The sequence below is a fragment of the Empidonax traillii genome, unplaced genomic scaffold (genome assembly GCF_003031625.1).
Source record: "Empidonax traillii isolate 1590-97213 ecotype Southwest subspecies unplaced genomic scaffold, ASM303162v1 scaffold785:size696563, whole genome shotgun sequence".
In the NCBI taxonomy this organism is placed as follows: Eukaryota; Metazoa; Chordata; class Aves; order Passeriformes; family Tyrannidae; genus Empidonax; species Empidonax traillii.
In genome coordinates, this window is record NW_020955978.1 from 118,346 (window position 1) to 131,466 (window position 13,121).

Below are 13,121 nucleotides of genomic sequence, written 5' to 3' on the forward strand. Positions count from 1 at the left end.
CGGCGCCCCCTGGCGGCCGGGAGGAGCGGCGGGATTTGGGAGGGGGGCGGCCTGTCCCCAATCCCAAGGGACGGAGTGGCGGGACCGGCAGGGAAGGGCCTCGAGTTGCGCCGGGGGAGGTTTAGATTAGATATCAGCAAAAGTTCCTTCAGTGTCCGTGTAATGTCATGCTGCTGAATGTTTGAAGTGATACACAGAGAGTGTAATGGCAGTAATTATGATACGGAGCAAAAATGCAGATGCTTTCTACCAAGGAGTGTAGCAAAAGAGGTGAAAGGTTAAGTTTTGAAGAGGTCTTTCCCTATTTTAGTGCAGCTGTTTTTATAAAGGGGTGTTACTCACAGGTTCTTTAAAGAGAGGCTTCGTGCAATTCATTCAGGTGTCTTCTCTGTTTGGCTTAAAAAATCTTTGGGGCAGAGTCTCTCTGACTGTGTGTTTGTGCAGTGCCTGGTGCGATGGGCCTCGGCTGCAGACGACAGCTAATATCAGATAAATCATGGCATCAGATATGAGGAAAAATTTCTTCACCAAAAGGGACCCTGTCAAGCATCCGAACAGGCAGCCCAGGGAAGTGGTAGAGTCACCACCCCTGGAGGGATTCAGGTGAGATGTGGATGTGGCCCTTAGGGACGTGGTTATTCGTGGGTTTGGCAGTGCTGGGTTAATGGTTGGACTCAATGATCTTAGAGGGCTTTTCCAACCTAAATGATTCAATGAGGCTTGTTACTGGGCAGTCCTGCAGGGTGCAAATGCCACCTGGGAATGGCAGGATGCCTTCCTGGCTGCTCCCGGAGTGGGTGTGACTCTGCCACCAGCCAGCTCAGTCCAAGAGGCCTAACAACACCCCAGGGGAAATCATAGCACCATTTTGGTTGCAAAAGACCTTTAAGATCATCGACTCCAGGTGAAACTACACCAACAAACAGTGGAGGGTTTAACTGCAGGTGATCCAATATACCCCGCTCCTTCCCCAGGTGCTGGTATTAAAAACCAGTGAGAAGATGAGAAAGATTTGCATTCCCTGTCCCCTGTGCTATCTGTGTACCAGAGACAGGGTTTTGGGATTTACCTGATGCCTGGTTTCTGCTTCCTTCAGGCCTAGAGGACCGAGGTAGCTGGTAGGGACTGAGCTCCTCAGTGTGTATTTCCCAGAGGTAAATGCCCTTGTCACCAGGCACACAGCATTTGTGGCATGGTCATGAAAACAAAAAAGTCTCATGTTTTGCTTTTTTTCCTGGGTTTGTCCAGCGTTTTCCATCCTGTGGCTTGTAAAGTCCAAGGGGTCAGAAAAACTTGAAAGAATGAGTAAGAACAGCCAGTTCTCACTGGCTCATTTAGCAGGGCCATACCTTGCTGGAAGCAAAGGCCACCAAACACTGAAGGGTGGAACTCACTGTGGCTTTAGCTCCTCTTAGGAGCAGCCTTGCTGGTGGCAGCACCTCTGTCTCCTGCCCCCACTTGCTATGGCACACAGCAACTTCTCCCTCCCTAGGTCCTTCCAGATTTTTTTTCACCTTTAGGTCCTCCCAGATTTTTTCCTTGCCTTTCCCCACTGTAAGTTCCATTCCTCCAGTAGCTGTTTGGGAGGGCTGTAACCACAGTTGGCTTTTCACCTGGTTTAGATAACCTGAGCCATGTGCCAGGGCTCTTCCTTGCAGAAAATAGTTTACAGGTTTTGTTTAATCCCAGGCTGGAGGGTTCTGGATTTAGAAGTAATGCCCTGCTTTACCTCAGGCTTGAATGCAATCGCTTTGCAATGAGGAAGGAGGAACAGCCCTCCTACGCTTTTTCATAGTTCTTCTAAGAGGAAATTCTATCACATCTGATGGGGATAGGATCCAAAAATGTCTCAGTGTGAGAGTCCCGGGGTAAAATGTCCACATCTGGGGAAGGGCATAAATTGGGAGGCTGTGGGAATTCTCTGTAGTAGAGCTTGCAAATGAATCCAGATGCTGTGTCAGAGCACCAGCTGCCCCCCTCAGTTAACTGGAGAGTAGACATAACCTTAGACCTGGATTAATTTCCTGCTCCAGTTTGACATTGGCCTGGCTTTGCCCAGGACAGAGATAATTTTTTTTTCCTAGTAGCTGTTACAGTGCTGTGTGTTGGATGTAGTATGAGAAGAACTGATAACACACTGATGTTTTGGTTGTTGCTAAGCAGAGTTTATACTAAGTCAAGGACTTTCAGCTACTCATGTCCTGCCAGCAATGAGACAGGGGGGGTGGGGGTGGGGGTAAAAGAAGTTGGGAGGGGCCAGGACAGCTGACACCAGCTGAGCAGAGGGATGTTCCACACTCTGTGGCATCCTGCTCAGTGTGTAAATTGAGTGGGGGAAAGCTGGTTGAGGGCTGCTGCTTGGAAACTGGCTCAGCAGGTGGTGAGCAATTCCACTGGACATCACTTGTTTTATTCTAATATTATTTTTATTACTACCATCATGATTATTATTTTCTTCCTTTGCTCTACCATTGAATTGTCTTTCTCTCAACCCATGAGTCTTCTCACTCTCACTTTTCCAATCCTTTCCCACATCCCTCTGCAGCGGAGGGGAGAGTGAGAGTGTCTGTGTGCAGGCTGGGATTAAACCTTTAAAACATTGTATCTGAATTTGAGACAATATCAGATGAAGGGGAAAACCAACTCACACAGAATTCACAGGAAAGCTGCAGTTACTACCAGGTGACTCTTAGACCAAAGATCTCCCAGTTTTTAGAAACCAAAACAAACCAACAAGGTGTCAGGGAGGGGCATGAGGGACAAGGAAGCAGCTGAATAGTTTATGTTGCTAAAACGACTTTGGCAAGGTTTGAAAGAAATGCTGTACCTCTAAAAGGTGTCTGAAAGTTCACTAACAATTACTCAACCTTCCACAATTGCCCTTCTTCCAGTACTCCTGGTTCTATGCTCTCTTGCCTCCAAATCACAGCATCCTGTAATGTAAATCCCCTTTGTTATCAAGGCAGTTGTCTTGTCCTGTGAACCAGAAGTGGCAATCTACACGGTGCCACATCTCCTAAAAGAGTTACTTTATGGGCCATTCACTTAAGAGTTGGACTTGATGATCCTTGCTGATCCCTACCAACTGAGAATATTCTGTAATTCTGCATATATGTAGATATGTTTGGCATTCACCAAAGAAAGAAAGGGAGAAAAAGAATCTTTGGTGCCATCCATCTCCTCAGAATTTCTCTTTCTGAAGAGATTACAAAACCCTCTGATGTATAAGAAGTGGTGGTGTCTTCTTTCACTGACAGCTCATGGGGACATCCAGTCTCGCTTCCTGTCTGATCTCCAGGATGGCAAATCTGTTTGACTCCTCTTCGCCTTGGGGTCAGGAAGCATTTCCTGATGGACATTGAGGTTGTTGGATTGTTGAGATGGTTGGGTCAGGTCTCAGCTGGACACTGTTCAAAGCTCCTCTGTCCCTCAGAACATCTTCCTGAGGCCACACCTACGCTGGCAATTCGTTACGGTCCCTTCCTGCTTCTTATGGATCTCTCATCCTTTGACTGTCTCCATTCACACAAATTCCTTGGGTGTAGGGTGGATGTCTGGAGCACCACTGGCTGGACAAGCTCATGGCACACATGAAAGCTCACAGTGTGAGCAGTGGAAACTGTTCCTCCACACCGCAAGAGGATTTCTCTGAGTCGCCATTGTTCTGAGGAGCCCTCAGACTGCGAAGATTGTTTAACTGCGTTATGAAAGCATCCAATTCCTTCCCTGTGCTGGTCCCACATCCATGCAGTGATCCCTTTGATGACATCACTGCATAAGATATTTTCAACATGGTGAAATGTGTGTTTCTCCAAGCTGTATTTCAAACTATCAATTTATCATATATGGCATTACTCTGCTCTTTAGAGTCAATTAGATCACTGTTATAAATCCCAAGCTTCACTATTTGTTTTCTACTGCGCCTGTTTTGCTTTTTCAGGGCAATCCTGCTGGTTTGGTACCACAATGGCTGCGTATTTCTGTCTCACATGTGATTAATAAATGTGATATTTGCTGTCAGGGCTGTAGCGAGGCCTTTAAGCTCTCCCAAAACCACTTGCAGAGTATTGAGAGCTCTCAGCAACTGAGCCTGGGTCTGGAAGCAATAGTGTTACCCGTGTTTTTCCTAGATCCAGGTTTCCACAGACCTCTGGAACAACCCCACGGAGTTAACCACAAAGCTACTTTTAAGTAATTTGCTTTAAAACATTCCATATGAAATCAAGGCTGAGAAGGGAAATCTAGAAGTTACTCAAAATCTTGGAACATTCATAAGAGCCTTGTAAGTAATAGAAATACAAGCTTAAAACATACAAGAGGTGTTTCATTCCAATTTCTTGCTGGTTAAGTGATTGCTCAGCTTTATATGCTGCAAGCCAACTGTCAACTTACAGAAAGATTATTGAAGGCAGCTCAAATAACCCAGTTTCACTCAAATAACCCAGATGTCACCTATTTGTCAAAGTGGTAAAACGGATCAGAATAATTTTGGTTGCTCTCAGCTGTTGTATTCAGTTTATATTTAGTTGTTTTCAGGTTGTATTCAATCCTTCATGGGCACACAGTTTCACTTATCTATTTTATATTAAAACAGGGGAAAACCCTGCCCAGCTCAGCCAGCATATGCTTTCACTTGCACACCGGAGGCAGAACTGATGCTTTACAGCTGACCGAGATTGCAGAAGAACTCATTTCAAGCAACACAGGGCACAGATGACTCTTGGAAACCTTTTTCAGACAGGTGCATGGTTCCTTTTATTCATCTTCAAAACAAAATAAAAATCTGAAAATTGGAAAAAATTGCCTTTGTACCATGACTAAGAATGTCCACTCCTGGCAAAGGCAGCTCCACATCAAGCCTCACTCTTTTCTTCTTTTATTAAAGCTTCCCTTCCTGAACTTTTTGGGAGGGATTAACGCATCCAGCTCCCCATTCTTTATCCCACATTTACTTTGCTTACGGTTATCTCTGGCTTGTCACATCCACAGGGCACCTCTGGGTGCCATGACCATTTGTTCCATCGGACATGGCACCACATCTGACTGCAAACTGCACTTCCCTACCATTCTGACTCCGGAGATGTGCCCATCCCCTTCATTTCGGGAATCCAAGCCGCTCATACTAGGCTTGCTCTTTCTCATTTACCTTTCCAAACGGAAGCACACAATCTCCAGGAGGTCACAGTCTGAGAAACACTCAGCCAGAGAGAAGGCTGAGGAAGAAGCTGGGGGCAGTGCTCCACCACGGGTGTCCAAATCCCACCGGCAAAGACAAGAAAAGCTCACAGGGGATGCAATGGAAGAAGAAGGTTCCCACATTTCTAACAAACGGAAGTCTTCCAAAGAGTATGACATCCATGCATCATGAGGGGTAAAGGAAGATGCCATTTGATTTTGGTTTGTTTCGCTTTTTAAAGTATCACTTGATTAGTTCTCGTGACAGTTCCTACCTGCCAGGACACACCTCTGTAATGCACTGTTAAAACAGTTAGGAAAGTAGTGACATCCATATGGATTTTACCACCTAGTAAGGCTAGTGTGGCTTTTAGAAACATGCTTGAAATAACTGTTAGAATGATAATTATCCTCTGGGTTTGATAAAGGAATATTTAGGTGCATCGTCTAGGTTTTCTGGAGGATGCATGAGTCAATTGCTACCCCAGCAGCTTTATTATCTGTAAAACTGAGGTGGTGTAAAAACTCACTATCGCTTCTAAAAAGCTTTACATTTAAGAACAGCTAATTATTGCAAAACTGGGTGCTACAGGAGATACCTTTGGAAAATTCTGTTGTTTCAGGAAAGAGCATTGGTAGCTCAGCTCACGGCACTGTGTCATCAGAGCCCATAATGAATCAGTCCCAAGATGCCACCAGGGAGACTGTGCTTTTTTGACAGCAGTGGCCATTTGTGGCTGTTGAAAGAATCCAGAACACCCTGCAGGAAAATCATCATGCTGCCTTTTTTTGCTGTTTTGGCTTGGGTTTGTTGTTGTTGTTTTTGTTTTTGTTTTGCTGTTATTGATATTTTTGTAGCTGTTCTTTCTACTACTTCAGCAGTACAGGGCAAACGATGTGAAGCATTGAACATACTTACTCCTAGCACCAGTCTGCACTACAGATAGCCAAGCAGCAAACTCTTTCCAGGAGAGATGCAGTTACAGGACTAATCCCCACAAATGCAGACTGGGTTGTCAAATTCCATGCACTGAGTTTTAAATCCATAAAATTGTCTCTTTCTTCAGTCTTCCCCAAAGCAAGGTCTATACTTAACAACCCTTGGTTTTGAGACATTTTAGCTGCATTAACAGACACCACCACCCTAAACACTAAATAGATCTTGCTGGATGATAGAAAAGCTCATAAAAACATCCATTTTTCTTTCATTTTAATGTGTATAGAAGATAAATGGTTGAGCATAAAGTATTGTACTTCTGAGTTCATTAGCTTCTATTCAACACAGGCAAGACATCTCTCAAAGTTAATACTAAATGATCATAGTTCTGTGTTGTCAGTTTGATCCCTGCAGGATGTGTCCATCTCAAAGAAAATACCCATGCAGGTGCACTGGTTGCCTCAGCAGAGAGGTCAGGGTTTGAATGGGTGATGGAGTCTTCAGTATCTACACATCTCTGAGGGTAAATCCAGGGGGGGCACATTAATGAAAATGCTGCTATACATATCTTACTGCTGAACAAAAGCACCGTTTTCAGATGTTGTCAGTCTCCAGCCTGACAGAGATATTAAATTCACATAATCTCTCTTTAAAAAGTGCATGTGTGAGTAGGTTTTGAACTCCACAGTACCTTGCAATGAAATTCCATTTTTTAGAACTGAAAAGCAGGCAGGTGGTTATGAACGTGTCTGAAGCTATTTCTCCATCCTGAAATGCAAGTACTGTTTGAAAACGTTTAGGAAAATAGAACATCTTAGTAGGAGCCGCAGCAACTTTTCATCAATTTATTTTAGCTTGCATCAGTATTCTGAGCTACAGGGATTATAATTTAGTAGAGAGACTCTCATTGGGAGAGGGGATTGATGGTGGTGAGGCAGCAGCCCTGTGAGTTGACAGGGATGCTAATATAGCCACAGCAGAAGTTTAGAGAGCAGATCAGAGCAGCTGGGTGGGCTGATAGAGAGGATCAGGGCAGCCCAGAGGAGCAGTAAGAGGATCCAAATAAGTGGATTAGTAGCATACCAAAGCACACATTACTTTTAGTTTTCAAACTCCCATTGATTTTAGTGCAAGTGCATTTACTAATGTGTGGCAGGAAAAACGGGAGAGGATCAAGTCAGAATCAAGACATGGAGAGCAGGTCCCTGTGGCAAGCTGGAAGCAGAGAGAAGGCCGGGCTGGGGAGGCACAGAGTAACATCCCCTCATCAGTCTCAGTCAGGATTTAGAGGAGGGTGGCTGCTGTCTGGGTTTCTTCATCTCACAGCCTCAAGGACCTGTCTAACAGTGCTAAATGCTATTGTTCCTGCAGCTCATGCTGCACTCGCTTTCCATCCATAGCTCCAGTGACTGCATCGCTGCACTCCCACATCTGCCTTCAGCAGCCGTGACTGAAGCAAACTGACATAGAAATGGAGGTATGGTCAGGAGCATAACCCTCCTGGAGCTCTCCCTGGCAAGGGACTCCCTGAGCTGAGCTTGCTGCAGTTTGTGCCTGCAGCGTTCACCAGAACTGGGACTGCTGACCCTTGCTGTGCCCGGGCTGCCATGACTGACATCGACTCCAAACGACCCAACGCTCAAACATTTCCCTTCCCAGGACACCAGCTTGGCTTTGCACTTCACTGCTTTACACAGAGGCAGTAGCAATGCAAAGACACATCCAGACTAAAATTTCTAAGCACTGTTACTCTTTATATAGCAAAAAACCTGAAAGTTTCAGGCAAAATAACAAGTGCTACTCACATTGCCCTCAGCTCCCTTGAAGCACTTTGGGTTGTTAGGTTGAAATTTGTGCAGCCTATGGTGTCTCCGTGTTGCAGAGGAAGCGGAGGACATCCACGCATATGGGCAGGTTTCTTTTACCCTTCCATATTCACTTTCATAAAAGCATTGAAACCTTTTCTTCTTTACCCTTCGACCACATCTGTTGCTTAGACACCTTGGTCTCCTCTGCCACTCCTCCCAGAATTCAAATCCAAACGCTGGGTTGTCCTAGGGAAGAGATAATACCTTAATATCCAATTATCCCACAAGTATTGGATCAGAGTGGATGACCATCAAACTTTGACACTTAGACTACAGTGCCCTTCCCCGCAGCCTTAATCCAAGCTGCATATAAAATGACAGAGGGGAGGAAAAGCCCTTACAATCGAAAAGGGGGTTGCATTCTGATTTGAAAATATTCAGAGGGTTTTTGACCACAGAAAGAACACTTCGTACATAGATATGGTTATATTCTTTATTGTTGAAACAGTTCTGGAATGTTTTGGTCTCCCTGAGCTGGCAAACAGACGAAAACATTGGTCTGCCCTGTAGTTTTCTTCTTTTAAATTTATATGAGGAAGATTAACAAGCAGCAGAATGGACAAGAAGCCGTTTCAAAGCAGAGTTCCAAAGAAAATTATAGTAAGGATAGAGACATGAGATGTCAAGTACTGCAACTGAAATGGTACAGGAAAAACTTAGAGCACTCCTGGCTTCAGACTTCTTCAGGACATCCAGAAACCCTCCTCTGTACCGACCTAGTCCACGGATATGCCAACCTGAAAGCCTACTGAAGGAGAAGGCTTGTAGTAAGACAGCTCAGTGTCAATGAGGCCTATTGTCACCTTGGGAACTGAGAAGAAGTACTGCCTACATATGTCATATGACCACAAAGACATCCCTGGAAACGCTGCCACAGTTTATAAAATCCTCAGTGACATTCATTACACGTAACTAACCAAACAGCTCACCTATTAACCTGTCACCTGTGGAGCTCCTGGTCTCCAATTTACCTCTTCACCCTTCTCCTGCTTCCTAACAGCCCACTGAACTTTGTCAGGCTCCAAGATGAGTAATAATCATGGTGCCATTAATATGACAGTCAGCAGTCTCTTCCCACTTCACCCAGCCTCATGTGGACTCTTTGACTCTTAGACTTTAAGCCTCAGATCAAATCATTGAGTTTATGGGGCTTTCTCCAGTATAATTTTTGGAGCTGAAAAGCTGAAGCTTTTAGTACACTCATATAATTCTCCTCAGCTCTAGGACTCTTTAAGTCTTCTTTGTCCTACACCATCAGACTTTCTGAATAACAATCAAAATATTGTAAGGAACTGGACACACCTGGAAGCAGAGAAAAAGTCTGGGGCATCCTGATGAGAAAAGCACTGCTGCTGTTAGTACTGAAGTATTACTAGATTAATTATATTTAATTGGTTAGCTCGTGACCTAGCATCCAAAATGAAAAACCATTTTACACACCAGAAAACTGTTGGGAAAATTAATATCAGTTAGAATGGGGAGGGGATATTTTCAAAGTAATTTGCAGCATAATAAATTAGTAACTAGGAAATAGGTAGGGATGATCATACTCACTTGGGATATGTTGCAAGATAAAGCCCTTATTTAGTTGGCTAATTTCAAGGCATTTTGAAAAACACGTTACTCAATTAATGGTTTGAGGAAATATTTTGCAACTGTTCATGAATATATACAAAACACTGGATTTTTCATATTTTCATGAGAAAAAATAAAAAAGGAACTATGGGTTAATACGCAACAATAACAGTCTGATACTGAGACGTGAACTGAAACAAAAGATGAAATTAAAAGCTGGCTGCCCCCACCCAGCCAGTGCACTTTATCCTAAGTCACTTGGCTGCCACAGCGGTGCAGCCGGCAACTATCTCGGGACACAAGGCAGCCATTCTAACGGGATAAAGAGGACTTTCATCTCCGGATTCCTCCAGCCTGAATAATGCAATGGTGGCCTATGGCAAACGAGCAATGACCCCAGCCCAGTTGTAGGACGCCCACCCCAAAATGCCCCCAGAACAGGCACACAGCTCCCTGTTACATGGGAGCCTTTGAGTTTACATAGGCTTGTTCCTCAGTCCCAGCTGAGAAACGCCAGCAGCACAGGACAGAAAGCTTGGCTTCCAGCTACCGGATCCTCCTACGTGGTGTGTGGATAACTTAGAAGACTTTGACCTAAAGTCACCTTGTCCTAGTTTCTAATTCACTTTTATGCAGATGAGATGGCAGGATTGGGGCCGAGGCATCCACACCAGCTGATGCTTTCAGAAATGAAAGCTGCAAGATTTACTCATCTGAGTGACCACAGTGAGGTCTGCTTGCAGGATCGGGCCTCATTTTGCGTGTAGGAAAGGATGGACCTCTCTAATTCGAAAAAGCAAAATGAGAAATACTGATGAAAAAGGGGATGTGCTAACTCCTGTAAAACATTACTGGAAACTGCAGCGTCCAGACTGAAATGCTACTTCAAACCATGAGTGTCCCTTTAAGCAAAAAAATCCAGCACAGAGAAGGAAGAACTAAAAAGAATAAGGGAGCTGCTGATAAAACACTGCCATCACTATTTCATAAATTATACCCCAAAATGTTTCACAAAATTGAGTAACAGAGGAAAACAGAAAAGATCTTTTTATTTTTGTTGCACATTCCTTTGGCAAATGCAGGATAAAGCCCATCATGTGAGCTGAACTGTAAATGAAGGCCTTATGTTTTATAAAAATTCTCCTATTGTCCCAGGAAGGATGAGAATCAAACACAACAGTTTCAGCAGTGCTCTAAGTCTTGTAAATAAAGTTAGCAGACAAGAATCAGCAGACTGCTTGGGGTGAGGAAAAAAAAAAAAAAGAGAAAATACTCTTTTAGTACACAAAATTCGGGCACACTGCTGCTGCATTTCAGACCCAACTTCACTGTGCTATACTGGAGATTAATTGGACCCACACAATTCAGCAAACAGCATATGACATCCATCTACCTTTGCTGCTTCAGCATCCTCCCAAAAATATATAATGCAGGATTTTAAATAGTACGTTAGCCCAGTTTCCTTTCACAAAGTCTTACAGAGAAGTTTAGGAAAATTCCAAAAGTAGCATATTGATTGCCTCTGGGATTTTCCACTTAGCAATTTAATAGAAAATTACACCCTTACCCAATCTGTGAGGTTTCCATAACCTCCCTCGTGAATTTAATTTTCCAGCATGTAATAAATTTTACCATTAAGCATATTTTCTGATATTGCTTCACCATTAAGGATATTTCCCGATTTTGCTTTTCAGAATCACATATGCTGTCTGTGTGGTGTTTGGAGAGCACTTTGCACTGAAGAATTCAGGTCTGACTATGTCTACGCACATAGGATACAATTAGGATACAAATCGCTATTGTTAGTATTCAATTTGCTTTCCTCTTGCTAATTTTATGTCATTATTCTGAGTGAGAGGGTCGGTCAGTATTACAGGCGCCAACGGGATTCTCTTAGGTACTCTGAGGAGACCAAGGGAAGATCTGCATTTGCATCTGTTCGAGTAGGCGTGTGCAAGTATCACACACTCTCCTCCTTGTCACAACACAGCCTGACTACATGTAAAAACACAAGATGACGATCGGAGCTGTGTTTGCAGTTATCAGTAGTCATAACTGTAAACGCCTGGGTCCCTCCTCTACATGCAACAGGCAGAAAAAAAAAAAAAAAAAAAAGCACTCCCGGCTGTAAATAAACGCTCCACCCGCAGTGAAATTTAGCACAGCGAGCGAACTGGAAGTGTGGCTGAAGGCGTCAAGTGGTGAATAAATCAAAGCACTAATTTCAGCTGTGTTTGGGCCAGCCGTATGGCTGCGGTGACCTCGCGGTGACCGGCGGGAGGGCTGCCAGACGCCCTAAATCTCACTCCTCTGGAGAGGCAGAGACTCTTCCTCTTGCTAAGGCGATCCCGGTTTGGCTGAGGGACTCCCTTCCTCTCGCTGAGGCGAGCCCGGTTGGGCTGAGGCTCGGCGTCCCTCAGCCCAGCCGGTGGCTCAGCGCTCTCCTCCAGGCCTCGCCCCGTGACACCAGCGGGCACATCCTTGTGGCGATTCCCGTGAAACACGGCAACAAGCAGCTGTTGCTGTCGGTCCCTGCGGTTCGCCCGCTTTCCCGCACGCCAAGTTCAAACACCCCCACCCCCCCCCCATCCCCGCCGGACCCGGCCCGGTCCCGCCAAACCCCTCCGAGTTAGCCCCGCTCAGCCCCTCAGGGCGCCCGCGGGCAGCGCCGAGGGGGCAGCGCCGGTGCCCGAGTGCGAGAGGGCGGCGGGAGGGGGACACAAAATGGCGCTGCCCCTCAGCCCCTCGCCCTCCGCCCGCGGAGGGGCCGTGTGGCGGCGGGCCGGCCCCGGGGTGGCGGCGGCGGCTCCCGGCCGGCGGAACCGCCGCCTTCCTTCCCCCAGCAGGTGGCACCGGGGTCCCGGCGCCGGCGGCGAAGCCATTGCGGGCCGCCCTTCGCCGCCGGGCCGCGGCCGCGCAGCCGGCGGGGGGGAAGGCGGCGGCATCGCCCCCGCGGGGCTCCCCCCGCCGCACCCCGCTTTCCCTCAAAGTTCGGGGCGGGAGCGGGGGGGAGAGCGGAGCCAACTTGTCCCGGATCCCTTTATTCGCCGCCGGAGCCGCCGTGTCTCCCAACCCCCGCGTGTGTTGCTGATCGGAGGGACGGAGCTCGGTCCTGTGTCCGCCCCGCTCCTTCCTGCCCGCACCATGGAGTTCGCCCAGAGGAAGAGGAGCAGGAAATCCCAAAGCTTTAAACTGGTCAACGAAGGTGAGGCGGGGGCGGCGGGGCTTTGTTCGCTGGCCGGGGGCAGCCCCGACTTTTGCCCCGGGGGGAGCGGGGCGTTATGAAACGCCGGCGCCCCCGGGCCGCCTCTCCCCCGGCGCTGTTACTGAACTCCGCAATCCTCCTCTGGAACTCCCCGAAACCATTGCACGCCTTTTATTTATTTTATTTCTTTCACACACACCCCCCCTTCCCCTTTCCTCTCTTTTTTTTTTTTAAATTTTTTCATGTTTTTTTTCTGTGTGTTATGTGTTGTTTCCACCCCCCCCCTTTCCCCCAACCAACCCCCCCCACATCCCCACACGGAAAGGTGGACGTGTTTGGTTTTCTTCCAGGCAGATCTTGC

At 46.4% G+C, this 13,121-nt stretch overlaps 1 protein-coding gene across 6 annotated transcripts in view; it reads left to right on the top strand.

The window, feature by feature from the left end:
* Nucleotides 1-12,456: 12,456 nt before the first annotated feature.
* BEND7 (BEN domain containing 7) overlaps nt 12,457-13,121 on the top strand; it is a 48,462-nt gene continuing 47,797 nt past the window's right edge. For 4 of the 6 annotated variants that reach the window (XM_027901451.1, XM_027901449.1, XM_027901454.1 and 1 more), the window contains exon 1: nt 12,457-12,760. In XM_027901451.1, the coding sequence (XP_027757252.1) occupies nt 12,700-12,760 (61 nt within the window). In that variant the 5' untranslated portion in view covers nt 12,457-12,699. The remainder of the gene's footprint in view (nt 12,761-13,121) is intronic. The other 2 variants (XM_027901453.1, XM_027901450.1) reach the window with 2 other exon arrangements.